Source organism: Amblyraja radiata, chromosome 29, assembly GCF_010909765.2.
Source record: "Amblyraja radiata isolate CabotCenter1 chromosome 29, sAmbRad1.1.pri, whole genome shotgun sequence".
NCBI lineage: Eukaryota > Metazoa > Chordata > Chondrichthyes > Rajiformes > Rajidae > Amblyraja > Amblyraja radiata.
In genome coordinates, this window is record NC_045984.1 from 22,821,397 (window position 1) to 22,835,991 (window position 14,595).

At 44.3% G+C, this 14,595-nt stretch overlaps 1 protein-coding gene across 9 annotated transcripts in view; it reads right to left on the reverse strand.

Annotated features, from left to right (window-relative positions):
• LOC116989471 (transcription factor 12-like) overlaps positions 1–7,867 on the reverse strand; it is a 133,516-nt gene extending 125,649 nt beyond the window's left edge. For 2 of the 9 annotated variants that reach the window (XM_033046883.1, XM_033046879.1), the window contains exons 1-3: positions 7,535–7,693; positions 6,486–6,577; positions 5,862–5,934 (exon numbers count right to left, since the gene is read on the reverse strand). In XM_033046883.1, the coding sequence (XP_032902774.1) occupies positions 5,862–5,934; positions 6,486–6,557 (145 nt within the window). In that variant the 5' untranslated portion in view covers positions 6,558–6,577; positions 7,535–7,693. The other 7 variants (XM_033046881.1, XM_033046876.1, XM_033046878.1 and 4 more) reach the window with 6 other exon arrangements.
• Between the last annotated feature and the right edge of the window lie 6,728 nt (positions 7,868–14,595).

Below are 14,595 nucleotides of genomic sequence, written 5' to 3' on the forward strand. Positions count from 1 at the left end.
AATGGCGTAAAAATACATGCTCAGCAATGTTTCCGAAAATTGCCAACTACTGCAGAAAGCTTTTAGTCACCACGAAAACACCAAAAATATATTGTAAAGGAACTGCATTTTGGCCTGTGATTCAACCTCATGGGCCTTCATTCATGTGGTTCAAGAGCTCATTAGAATGCCTCCGTTCAAGCAGTGCTGTAATACTGTGGGCTACGAGAATATCATTTACGCACCAAAGACATTCATGGGTCACATCAAAGGCATTCTCAGTCACCCCACCTGTACTGTATACAAATCCCTTAAGTTGTGCGATTTTGAAATTGAATATTCTGATGATGTTAAGTAATTTAACGTATTACTCAATATCTGAGTAGTCTGCACTTTTGCTATTAAGATCACATTGGAAAGTTCAAAGTCATTACAATATTAGAAAGAAAATATTTTAATCCAAAAGGAATAGTCATTATAAGAATACTAAAGAAGTAATTTTATATGGGGAAGATTTCCTGGTCATGATACAGCAACACGAACAGTTCAGGACAAACTCATTGTGGAAAATACTTTAAAACGTAGTATTTATTTTTAAATCCCTCCTTCCCATCACATGGCTGGAGGCATTGCACAACTTCTCTCTTGAATGAGCAATGGCTGTTCATGTGCTAAAGGGACAGTCTGGAATCATTAGGGCATGAATCTTGGACAGTTATCACTATAGCTCTAAACTGCTCTACTTCAGGCACTTTACATTATAACCAGAGGTGGCACAGGTGATAGAGCTGCTGCCTCACAGTGCCAGAGACCAGAGTTTGATCCTGACCTTGGTTACTGTCTGTGTGAAGTTTTCACGTTCTCCCTGTGACAGCGTGGGCATCCTCCCACATCCCAAAGACATGTGGGGTTCTAGTTTAATTGTCCTCTGTAAATTACCCTTAGTGTGTAGGGAGTGGAATAACATCTAAACTAGTGTGAATGGCCGTCGTGGACTTGGTGGGCCAAAGGGCCTGTTTCATGCTGTATCTTTCAATCAAAACTATTTAACATTTGCTATTAACAAGTTGCTCCGTTGATATTAAGCAAAATGAAAATATAATCAGGAAATTACAAAGTACATGCTCAAGTAACTCCATGCGAGTAATTCTGGAAATTATATGGACACTTCCAAAATAAAAATTAAAAGCGCACACACACACACAAAAGAAGCGATAATCACTTAAGGAAACATCGCTAACATATCAACAGGCTACAAAGAAACCACCTGCCTAAAGCAACCAGTTTAAAGTCCAATTAATTCTCCATCTCAATGTTTGAAAGGCAGATTTATGTATGGTCAATTGTTTGTCAAAGCTCTGCATTAATCTGAAACATGTTAAAGGGGGGGGGGGGGGGGTTTCTACACATATAGTAATACCTTGCATTTGTACAGTTACTTTAATGCCAAAGTCATCCAAGATGCTACCATCAAGCAAAATCCAGTAAGTCACAGTGGAGAAAATCAAAGATTCCATAGCTAGCAAGATAGTCCACTCGATGAAAAAGACGTAGCATGATCATGGGCAGATTCATGGGTAATTTAAGGCCCCATTTCCTTAACCAGCTTCCGTCTCCGCACCAAAGATCCCATAGGATAATAGTGCAGAGACTGAAGCCGGTTACGGAAACATCCTCGTAAAAATAAAAGTTATTTGGTATAAATCTTCTCATTTCCAGAATTTTAATTTATTAACACAAACTGTTCCCTCCGCAACGATGATTACACTGCGGGTCGGGTCCGGTTACGGAAATGGATGAAAAAAAGGCCCACGTTCCGTTCCGTACTACACGTCAGCCCATTGCATTTAGCAGGAGTGGTCTATCTTGCTCCGCTATAGGATCTTTTGAGAAAAGGACATATAGCAGAAAGGTGGAAAAAAAAAGCTAAGGACATGCTTAAATAAAAGAGGGAGAGATCTATGGGAAGAATGCCAGGGTTTGGAGTCTAGAAACATAGAAATACAGGTGCAGGAGTAGGCCATTTGGCCCTTCGAGCCAGCACCACCATTCAATCTGATCATGGCTGAGCATATAAAATCAGTACTCCCTTCCTGCTTTTCCCCCATATCTCTTGATTCCTTTTGACCCAAGAGCTATATCTAACTCTCTCTTAAAAACTAGGCAACAAGACAGAGATACAAGGAACTGCAGATGCTCGAGTCTTGAGCAAAACAACTGTTGGAGGAACTCAGCAGGTCAGGCAGCATCTGTGGAGGGAATGGACTAGTGGCATTTTAGGTTAAGATTGCAATAGCGGGGGCAAAGCTGGGTGAAATTCAAAGCACACCAATATTCGACCACCAAAATAAATCTCAAGGCACAAGAGGGGACTACAGATTCTTAAAGTGTTCTTAGATCTGGAGGAGATTACAGAGACAGGGAGAGGAAAGCCAAGTCTATTGAGGGCTATGAAAACAAGGGCAAAGGCTTTGCTTGACTAGGAACCAACGGACAGAGGGATGATGGACGAACAAGACTTGGGTATTGGTGGCTGTACAAAGCTTAGGTGTTTATACATGATGCAGGTTAGGAAGATCAACAAGATTGTAATAAAGCAAAGTCTATACATAAACAGGCTAGTGGCAGAAGGCAGGAATAGAGTCTAACAGCATGGAAACAGGCCCTTTGGTTCAACTTGTCCATGCCCCATTTCCCCATCACTCCTCAAACCATGTAGGTATCAAGTGTCATTTAAATTTTGCTTATAGTACCTCCCTCAACTACTTTCTCTGGAAGCACATTCCATACACCCGCCACCTTATAAGTAATAAAACTTGCCCCTCTCCCATTAAAACAATGTTCTCTGGTTCCCGATTCCCCCACCCTGGATTAAAAAGTTTGCGCATTCACCAACTATTCGATACACCTCTACAAGATCACCCCTTAGCTATTTCCTTCGCTCCATAGATGCTGCTGCACCCGCTGAGTTTCTCCAGCATTTTTGTGTCACCCCTTAGCCTTCTGCATTCCAAAGAATCAAGTCCCAGCCTGCCCAAGCTCAGACCCCCGAGTCCCAGCAAAAGAAAGGTGAGATAGGACAGTGTATATTAAGAACCCAAGTTAGTTCAGCAATTAACAAATGATACCCACACATCTTGGTCTTGAAACCAACACAACCACCGCACAACTTTCACTGTGCCATATTAATATCCAGAGAGCAAAACAATGAAGCAACCACCAAATACAGCACAAGAAATATACTGTTCCAATGGCATGTTCTTTTGGAACACGAGCGCATGTTCTCAACTTTTTAGTCAGCCATCCTACAAGAACCATTGAGTACCCAACACCCAAGTCCAGATTGTAACCCAGAGAGTGGCACTACCTGTTGCTCCACCGGGGCACCCTAAGTGGGATGTTTATTGGAACAGGCCACAGAGACGGGAGACTCAACGGCATACATCTCAGTATTGAGCATCAGGATGGAGTAAATTGCAAGGATTTCCTTTATAAACACCTCACTCCTGTTGGAATTGCGAGGTCTCTGGCAAAGCCAGCATTTGAACCCCATTCCTCGAAGCCCTTAAGCAGAACAGGCCGCTAGGCAGTTTTAGAGAGTATTCAAGAGTTAACCACATTGTGAGCGTGGAGTCACCCACAAGCAAGAAGGGGCAAGGATGGCAGCTTGTTGCAACACGCAATGGTTTCATGGTCACTGCAAGGCTCGTCTTTATCACTAACTGAATTCAAATTCCTACAGCTACCTTTGTGGTATTCAACTCCTGTCCACAGAACATTCGTCCTAGCTTCTGGATTTTACCAAGTAATTTGACCACTGGAACTCAGTCCAAGAAAAGATGGTGGAGACAGATATCTTTAAAAAGAGTTTCAATGTATTTCAGTAGGGCAGCACAGTGGCGCAGCGGTAGATTTGCTGCCTTACAGTGCCAGAGCCCCAGGGTTCGATCCCGACTACAGGTGCTGCCCGCAAGGAGTTTCTACGTTTTCTCTGTGACCGCGCGCGTTTCCTCCGGGTGCTCCAGTTTCCTTCCACATTCCAAAGATTTGCTGGTGTTAGGTCAATTGGCTTCAGTCAATTGTCCCTAGTGTGAAGGATAGAACTAGTGTACGGGTGATTATTAGTCGGTGTGGACTTGGTGGGCTGAAGGGCCGGTTTCCACACTGCATCTCTAAACAAAAATGTACTCTGATGTACACTTGAGGACCTTTCAAGACTATGGCCCTAGTGTGCTGGGATTAGGTTTTTAACTGCCTTCTTCTCAATAAGTTTTCTACAATCTCACTAACATGGAAAGTATTGGTAAAATTCATCCCCCTGCAGAGATCTACAGGCCATAGCTATAATATTAAAAGAACAACTTAAAATTTACAAACCGCATTAATACAAAACAACAGATGCTGTGCAGGGACCAAAAGGCCGTAATTCAATCTCTAGATTCAACAGGCTTTCACAAACTCTTCAGGCTTTTCTGCTTTGGTTCAAGACATCAGCCAAAAACTGATTGAATTACACCTCTACCTCAACATCACTTTTGTACGCAAATGCTGTGTTTTTTTCCCCCCTTGGTGAGAGAGAAAGAGGCAGGGAGAAAGGGGACAAAAGAAAGGAAGGGGAACGCAATCCAGGAGAATTTAAAAAAACATGTACGCCGATTAATTTATTAGTGATTAAATTTAGGGAATATTTTATACTTGGCAGGAAGCGATTCACTTTTGCTCCTCATCACTCAAAAAAAAATCAAAAAGCTTCAAAGCAAATTCTTAATTCAAGTACTACAATGAAATAGTGCAACCGGAAATATAGGAAAATGTTATCCTCTCTCCCATTTCCCCCCAACCCGTGGAGATTTCCAAATGTCTGTAAACAATTAATGACAATGCTCAATATCCTTTGCAGCATAAAAAATAAAATAAAAAATACACGCTTGCAATTTTCCAAACTTAAAAACTTTCCACATTTGAGCTATACATTTTTGCTTTCATGCATAGTGGTGCGCGCTTTAAAATATACTCTCCATCCTAATACTCATGATATTACTCTATGTTTTACTCTGGAAAATACAAATTACATGTATAACTAACAATAACCAGAGTTGCCAACTCAGGGAGGTAAGTCAATACGAAGGTCACCTCTTAAAATGGGGATTTTACTTCAGCTTTAAGCAACAAACTAGAAGGGGTTTTAAAACGGAGTCTTCGAGCCAAAAACAGGTTTAAGAGTCATAAATCTTGCACGCTAAATTACTAGTGCAACCATTCATATAGGAATTAATCATGCTGCATCATAACAGTGATATTGAAATACTGATGTCAAGGCACAATGCATTATGTTCAAAACAAAGTTGGGCGACTTTTCTTACAGGAACACACACACAATGAATCATTGAACAAGATGCACACAGCCAAGCAAAAAAAAAAAAAATGCAGTTTCCACGAGAAGAGCAGATGTTTTGACTGCCATTCGGAATGAAAGACGATATAGCTGGAGTGAAAAATCTCTATTGATGTTGGATTTTATCCAATAAGATGGCAAAATATAACAGGGGGAAAAAAACCCCTACATAATTCCTATGATTATCTTGTTTTTTTGTTCGTCAAACCATTGCTTTTTTTCATTAGTTCAGTAAAACCCCCTCAGGCTGTTTTCCAAGATAGCTTACTCCATTTCACATTCCCCACTGATGTCTCAACTATGAATAACTATGCAGTTCCCTTTTAAAAAAAAAAACATGCGTTGATTTTATACCCCTAAAGCTCTTTCAACTTGCAACCTCCGTACAGTTCAGAGCAGATTAGCAGTCTGAACATAGAAATCGTGCCACATTACAATTCACTGACATAATACACTGTGCCCACTGCAAAATAGGAGCGCACCGTACCTGTTCCCCCGAACTGGTTACTTCCTAACGTGGTTGGTCGATTTTTTCCATTAGAGGCAGGCGGGGAAAACATCTAAGAAATAAAGAATAAAGTGTCACTTGAATAAAGGATTTTGCAACAGAGCGTCGTGGTCAAGTGTTTTCAAAATTCAGTTTGGTCAACAATACGGCAATTGTTGTTTTTTTTAAAAAACAAAACAATTTGTGTCCGTTAATCAAATTAATTAAACCCACAGCTAAGCCACTCAATTTCACACTAGTTCCACAGTATGAACTCGACTCAAAAGTGCACCAGTCGCACTCCGGGTAATTACTTCAACTGTATTACGATCTTGCAACACCGACCCCTAGGATTAAGCACCGTTTATAAAAAATAATTTGGAAACAAAAGGGTTTTTTTTTTGCCAAAGTACAGGACTGAAGGTCTGTCAGTATCACCGCCAACTGGTATTGCCATTCCAGAATCTGCTCTCACTTACAATACAAATACTAATCACTGTAATACCAGTAATAGCAAATCAAACTGGTTACTCTCAAGTGACTAGTGCATAATTACAGTAAAGCAGCGATCCCGCAACAAAATATATCGGTCGCAAATACACGGTACACCGCCATAATTCTTACCGCACTGAAATCCAGCAAGTCGCTGAGCTCTTTGTCCGTCCCTATGGCTGCCATTCGCTGCTGAGGATTCATTTTGACAAATTAAAACACCCCTAAAGAAAGGTTAAAAAAAAGAAATGGAAAGCAAACCTTACTATCCTTGACCACCACACCGTGATGTTAATCACGAGATTCAAAAAATCGCCTTGACTTCAAAGTTAAGGGAAAGAGTGCTTTCCCATTTTATATATTAAAAAAAAAACAAAATGCAAACATCAACAAGAAAGTGTGGGAACAAGATCATCTTTTTTTGGGGGAAAAAAAGTCAGCAGAAATCATATTGTTGATGGGATCGTGGTAAAGTAAAAGGCGGCTAACTCTGACTTGGGTGTTAAATAATATTTTTTTAATATAATAAAAAAAAGTTTATGGGACTGCTGTGAATTGTTCAGCCTCTGCTAGGCTGCATTAATCCAACCCCGACCATTAGCTTCCAGCAACATTAGTGCATGTGCCAGAGTGGCTGCAAACAACTTCGGGCATTGAGGGGAGAAAAAAGGCAGCAGCAAAATCCACTTATCCGCACAACAACTGTGGGAGGGAGAGAGAGTGGAGGGGGGGGCACTTTGGCCAGAGATTCCCCTCTTTCTCTCTCCCTCCCTCCCTACCCCACTAACTCTATCACTAACCATCGCTTCCCCAGCTACGCCTCGCCGCTCTCTCTTCCCCCCCCCCCCCCCCCCCCCAAAAAAAGCCAGCTCCACACTTCATTACCCTTGGGCGCTCACACAACTTTCTGCTCTGCTGCAACAATAAAAAAAGTACACGCTCCCCCGTTTGTTTACCTCATCGGCGAGCATCCGAAAGCCAGCATTAAAAATATGAGGGAGGGAAAGGAAGGGAGGGAGGGTTGAGGGGAGGGTAAAACGGGGTTTAAACGCCTTCGAGCCCCTCAGTTAATTTGCCCTCGGCCGACCGTCGGATACCCCCGGCGCACTCGGAGGGCTATCTATCTCATTGCAATGGTGCTAGACTGTAGCAGATGCATTCCCAGCGGCCGACATATTTACCCTCTTCAACATGATCATCACATTGTGAGGCGGGCACATATCCCTGCGCCAACATCCGGGGAGAGCGGACAAATGAGTTAAAAACTCTCCACGATCAGCGTGCGACGCGTGCGGGTGGGTGGGCGATTGCCGTTTGCGTTGCTGCTGCTGCTGCTGCTGCTGCTGCTGGCGGCGGCGGCGAGGGGAGGGGGGGGTGGGTGTGTGGGGGGCTGCGTGGTAGTGGGGGTTGGAGTGGAGTAGAGTAGAGTGTGAGCGGGCGGGCGGGCGGGCGGGCGGCGCCTGGTCGCCGGGGACAATATTCGGCGTAAGCGCGCGGCCCCGGCCCCGGCTGTTGCGGGTTGTCGCAGATGGGCGGCGCTCTCGGCCAATCACAGCCTCGCTCACCCCGCCCGCCGATACATTGTAGCCGCCGCACTGTAGCCAATCGGCCCGCACGGCGGCGCGCGCACACTGGCTGGAGGCGCGGACAAGTCCCGCCCCCCCTTACCCTCCCTCCTCCTCCCTCCCTTCCTCTCTTCCCCCCTCCCTTCCTCTCTCCCTCTCTCTCCCTCCCCTCTCCCTCTCTCTCTCTTCCCCCCTCCCTCCCTCTCCCTTCCTCTCTCCCCCCTCCCTTCCTCTCTCCCTCTTCCCCCTCCCTTCCTCTCTTCCCCCCTCTCCCTCCCTATTTCTCTCTCCCCCTTCGGCTGGAGGCGCGGACAGATCCCGCCCTCCCTCTCCCTCATTGGCTGGAGGCGCGGACAGATCCCGCCCTCCCCTATCCCTCTCCCCCTCACTAGCAAATGCTCACTAGGGAGAGAAGGGCAAATAAAGGGAGTGATGAGTGATAAAGGGGTGGGTGGGTGGGGGGGATAAAGGGAAGGGAGGGAATGGAGAAGACGGAGGGAGCGATAAGGAAAGGAAAGTGGGATGAGGGAAAGACAGGAAGGAGGGATAAATAGGAGAGGGGAAAGAGGGAGGGACTAAACGGGTGGGAGAGATAAAAAGAGGAAGGGAGAGAGGCAATAGTATCTTTGAGTGAAAGAAGGAGAGATATGCACCAATATATAAAATTAAATAAAATGCAATGCACTTTAATATGGTCTGATAGCATTTAAGAAAATCAAATGCAACAGGGGCCACAATGCCAATTGATTCTTGCCTACAGAGCGTTACAAACGTCTTGTTGGGAGCATCGTCCTAACCAAACGCGAGCAAAATTTGATGCTTCGCAGGAAAAGGAAACGGAGCAGGACTTTGGAATGGCGCTGATGTCATGGTGTTGCTGGCGGGTTTCCAAGTCGACTCGAATGTCCTGCCGCTCACCAAGCAGCGCTCCGTCGAGCCCGGGCCACAAACTCAATTGTGAATTAAGAGGCTCCCCTCCCCTCTTTTTCCCCCTTTTCATTTAAAACCTCGAGGCACCCAAATATCGAGACAGAGTCTTAGCAGAGCAGATTTTGTACAATGCACCTTCCTCGCTCAAACAGCGCTGGGTTTACTCTGTACAAAAAGCAGAAATGCTTTCATGCGCACTCTTGTAATATTTTAATGGACGAAAACTTCCCTGACTTGTGCACAGCGCACAACCCTGTTTCACACGCAACACCCACGTTCTAGATAATGCAAAAGTAAACATCAGAAACAAACAAACGTGCTATTTAAGCCCAGCACTCGAGTCTGATCTGAACTCTTCGAACAAACGTGTCGTCCCCCACCCCCTCCCAGCGCTGGCTGCAAAAGTCATGTCGGAGTTAGGTTGGCGGGCGTAGCAGTTTAAGAACACGGTTTTGCCCACAATTAGTACTCACAAAGCCTATTTCAGTGCAGCTTTAGCTGTGAAAGTGTTATCAACCCCTTTCAAGAAAATATTGACAGGGAAAAAGTTTTTTCTGGAGGGTGTTCAAAAAGTAGAATGTATAATGGAAGCTACAACAAAGGAAGTAATTAAATAACAGAATGGACTAAATTGTTCGTCTTGGGCCAACACTAGACACCGTGATAAAGAAATTAGAGTAATTGGGTAACTGAGACAATGGCTTTGAAGCCGAGGTTGTAACATTTAACAGTAGGTAACTATTTTGACTTCCACCCACATCACTATATGTGGTAGACAAAAATGCTGGAGAAACTCACCGGGTGAGGCAGCATCTATGGAGTGAAGGAAATAGGCAACGTTTCTCCAGCATTTTTGTCTACCTTCGGTTTTCCAGCATCTGCAGTTCCTTCTTAATCACTATATGTGGCTTTACATTTCACTTCTCGCCTTATCTAACATAATGTTGTCTTCTTTTCACCTCTGGCCTTAATCACTTACTCCACCCATCTGCCAATCAAATCTCCCCTCACCTTTATCCACCTATCACTTAAGATAGACACACAATGCTGGAGTAACTCAGCGGGACAGAAGGAGAGAAGGAATGGGTGACGTTTCGGGTCGGAGACCCCATCTTCAGACTGAGAGTCATAGAGGGAGGCATAGAGTTATGGAAGGGTAAGGGCAAAGTTAAGTATTGCACTTGCACAGTGGCACATCTGGTGGAGCTGCTGCCTCACAAGGAATTGCTACCAAGTAGGTCATATCTAAGTGGGTCATATCCTTCATGCACCCTGCCATTGCTGCCATCACTGGGTCAATATCTCAAATGGGAGGACAATCACAAGGAAGCAATGGTTGGTATGACAGGGTGTAGCATGCATGGGGGCATGCATGGGGTTCTAAGGGGTGAGTTAGGTCTTAGCGAAGAGAGAGGTGAGGATGGTAATGAGACAATAAATTATAGAATAGTGCAGCACAGGAACAGGCTGTTCGGCTCACAACATGATGATTAAAATAATCTCCTCTACCTACACATGATCCATATCGCTCTATTCCCTCTGTTAACATGACAGACTTGACGTGCCATAATAAAGGTGGGTGGAAAACGCACCCAAAAATCCACAATTTTTAATAAGTTTATTGTTTCGTTGAAATTAAATCACAGTCCATAAAATATTGCTCTATATAGGGTTTTGCCCACAGTTCCTCACTGAACAAAAAATGGTAAAGTAATTGTTCTTATCATTGTCTACATTATCCATAGATGAAATTGCTGTCCTCTGATAGTTTAATTTAGAAATATAGCATGGTAACAGGCCCTTCGGCCCACTGAGTCCATACCGACCATCGATCACCCATTCACATTGGTTCGATGTTATCCTGCTTTTTTATCCACTAAGGGCAATATACAGAGGACAATTAACCAACAAACCCTCACGTCTTTCGGATGTGGGTGGAAACCAGAGCACACGGAGGAAGCCCAACCGGTTACAGGGAGAACGTGCAAACTCCACATTGACAATAGCCGAGGTCAGGATTGAACCCTTATAAAAACACATACAATTCTTAAAGGATTGGACAGGCTTGATGCAGGAAAAATGTTCTCCGTGTTGGGGGAGTCCAGAACCAGGGGTCACGGATTAAGAATACGGGGTAGGACCATTTAGGACTGAGATGAGGAAAAACCTTTTCATCCAGAGAGTTGTGAATTTGTGGAATTCCCTACCACAGAAGGCAGTGGAGGTCAATTCACTGGATGTTTTCAAGAGAGAGTTGGATTTAGCTCTTAGGGCTAAAGGAATCAAGGGATATTTGGAAGAAGCAGGAATGGGGTACTGAATTTAGATGATCAGCCATGATCATGTTGAATGACGGTGCTGGCTCGAAGACTCCTGCACCTATTTTCTATGTTTCCAAACTGGGTCTCTGACACTGCGAGGCAGCAGTTCTACCAGCTCCGCTACTGTCCTTCCCTGAACTACAGGTCAAAAGTAAGTCTGCCTTTATTGTGCTGGGCAACACTCAATTTATGGCAATGGGCACTTGAGGGACATGTTGCACTCTGTTGATTAATTCTGACACCTCCTGCACAAACAAACACGCAACTTCACCACAAAAATAAATGTATTATTAGAACATTGTAAATCAGTAGTACGTTGACACACGGTCAACATGCTTTAAAGGCACTCCTGAAACCAACTACAGTATCTGCTCTTTTTACATGATGTACACTGCAATAGTTATAGTAACAGTTTCTGTTGCTAAACCTGATGCAAAATATTGATCTGCAGCTCCAAAATAATTGGGAGTATGCTTTAGTAAATAAAATATGGTATCAGGAACTGAGAGAGTGGCATTGAAAGAGAGGAAATCAAAATAGAATCCTTTTCAATGGGTTGCAAACAGCTTCATTCTATAACCCCAATATAAAATGCAGCGATATATGTTACATGAGCATGACTCAGAAGAACATTAGATTAACTAGATCACAGAGTAACCAGATCTCAAGTATATGTCTCATATTTTGATCTGAAAGTATCCTTGTTGTAACAACTGGTGAAATCCGACAGAAATTTGCCATAAATCTGACCTTTATAATCGGGCAGTACATCCCGCAGTGGTGGAGATTGCCAAGGTTGCATGAGTGCAGCCCTTATCCCTCAAAATCATTCCTATCCACCATGTTCCTCCTCAAGTGTTATAAAATCACAGAAATAGACTCTTTGACCCACCGTGTCCATGGAGACCATCGACATCCATTTACACCCATCTTATATTTGGCAAATGTTTCGCCGAACACTTGCGCTCGGTCCGCCAAGGCCTGCTGGATCTCCCGGTTGCTAACCACTTTAACTCCCCTTCCCAATTCCATTCTGACCCTTTTGTCTTGGGCCTCCTCCATTGCCAGAGTGAGGCCACATGCAAACTGAAGGAATAGCACCTCATGTTCCACTTGGGTAGCTTGCAACCCACTGATATGAAGAGTGAAGTGTCCAATTGTAGGTAACACCCATCCCCTACCTTGTCTCTCTTTCCTCTGCCCAAAAGCCTCCCCCCCCCCCCCATACACACACACACACATACTATTCCACCCCTTTTCTTCCCCATCACCCTGTCCACTTACACCTATATCCCTCCCTTTAACTTTCCATTTCACTCTTCATTCCTTATCTCACTCTTTTGTCCCCTTGTAACATAGAAACATAGAAAATAGGTGCAGGAGTATCTATATCAAACATCCAGTGAATTGGCCTCCACTGCCTTCTGTGGCAGAGAATTCTACAGATTCACAACTCTCTGGGTGACAAAGTTGTTCCTCATCTCAGTCCTAAATGGCCCACCTCTTATTCTTAAACTGTGACCCCTGGATCTGGTCTCCCCCAACATGGGGAACAATTTTCCTCCATCTACCCTGTCCAATCTATAAGATCCCCTCTCATTCTTCTAAATTCCAGTGAATACAAGCCCAGTCGACCCATTCTTTCCTCATATGTGAGTCCCGCCATCCTGGTGAACCTATGCTGCATTCCCTCAATAGCAAGAAAGTCCTTCATCAAATTAGGAGACCAAAACTGCACACAATATTTCAGGTATGGTCTCACCAGGGCCCTGTACAACTGCAGTAGGACCTACTTGCTCCTAAACTCAAATCCTCTCACAATGAAGGCCAACATGCCATTAGCTTTCTTCACTGCCTGTTGTACTTGCATGCTTAATTTCTGGTCTTAGTCCATTAATCTGCCAATCACCCCCTCTCATCTGTATCCACCTTTGTCCTGTCCCCTCCTCTTTCCCAGTTTTCTCCCATTACTACAATCAGACTGAAGAAGAGTCCCGATGATAAACATCACCAATCCATTCTCCCCACAGATGCTGCCTGACCCGCTGGCTTACTCCAGCAGTTTGTGGTTTACTCAGGATTCCAGCATCTGCAGGTCCTTGTGTCTTAATACTAATCCCATTTTTAAATTCTTCCTACTTTTCCATTAACTCCCTCAAGATCCTGCTACTCGCCTACACGGGTCGTTTGACCTCACAGTCTGCACTTCTTCAGGATGTTGGTGGAAACTGGAGCACCCTGGGGAAAACCCACGTGGTCATAGCAAACTCCACACAGTCAGCATCCAAGGCACTTGCACCATCGTGCTGCGATTGTCATTGCCATTAAACCATTGTCAATGGTTCAGACCTGAGGACAATGCAATAGAACCAACCTCATTGTGCCCATATTAAGGACAGAGAATTTAACAGTGATGTGTATATGGTGCACCAAAGAAACACAGAAGCTGCATTTAAGAAATAACTTAAACTTCCCCAGAATGTCTCAAAGACGTCAAACCCAATTAAATACATTGACAAGTAGGCATTAATATAAATAAGGGACACCATGGTGACTGATGTAGACACCCCTTGGTCACACAGACAGCAGAATGATATGTTAAACATGTTGAAACTTATTTCAGTGGAGGTACAGGACCTACAGATGCTGCAATCTTGAGCAAAACAGAAACATGTTGGAATAAGTCAGCGGGTCAGGCAACATCTGTGGAGGGAAATGGATAGGCGATGTTTCGGGACAGGACCATTCTTCAGGGAGAGAAAGCTGGAAAACAGAGGTGGGGGCAGGACAAAGTTAGGCAAGTGGTAGGTGGACACATGTGGCTGTATTCGCATGTATGGGTCAGAGCTTGGTCGAACATTAGGATTGCAAAAGGAGAGCAGTGAGAGAGGGTCTCATGGAACTTTCGAGGGAGAGTGTAGGAGACCTTCCTTCAAAGTAGCCTTTGAAGAGGTTTCAAAATCCAGACCGAGAAATGTCATCTATCCATTCCCTCCACAGATGCTGCCTGGCCCACTGAGTTCCTCCAGCACTTGTTTTGGTGACTTTGCTTGCAATATGACCTCTGACTGGGATATTGGGAAATCTCATCTACAATTTTCTAGTTTGTGCCATGGGGACTATTATAAGGTGGGCCAGCTCTTTCATTTTATCTTCTGATCCTAGAGACCTCAGCTCACACACTGAACTCCTTTCAGTACTGTTGAAGAGTATCAGCAAGCACCATAACTTGCTGACTCAGAGGTGAGTGCTATTTCCGAGTCCTGGCTAACACATCGCAGAGCAGGGCAACAAATACATCTCGGTACAGCCCTGACTTCCATCGTACCTCCAAAGATAAGCCAGGGCGAGGACATTTCTTTGCTAAATTTCTTTACTTACCGAGCTAGTCAGTCAGTGGCATCACATCCAGTGTGCAGCAATGAA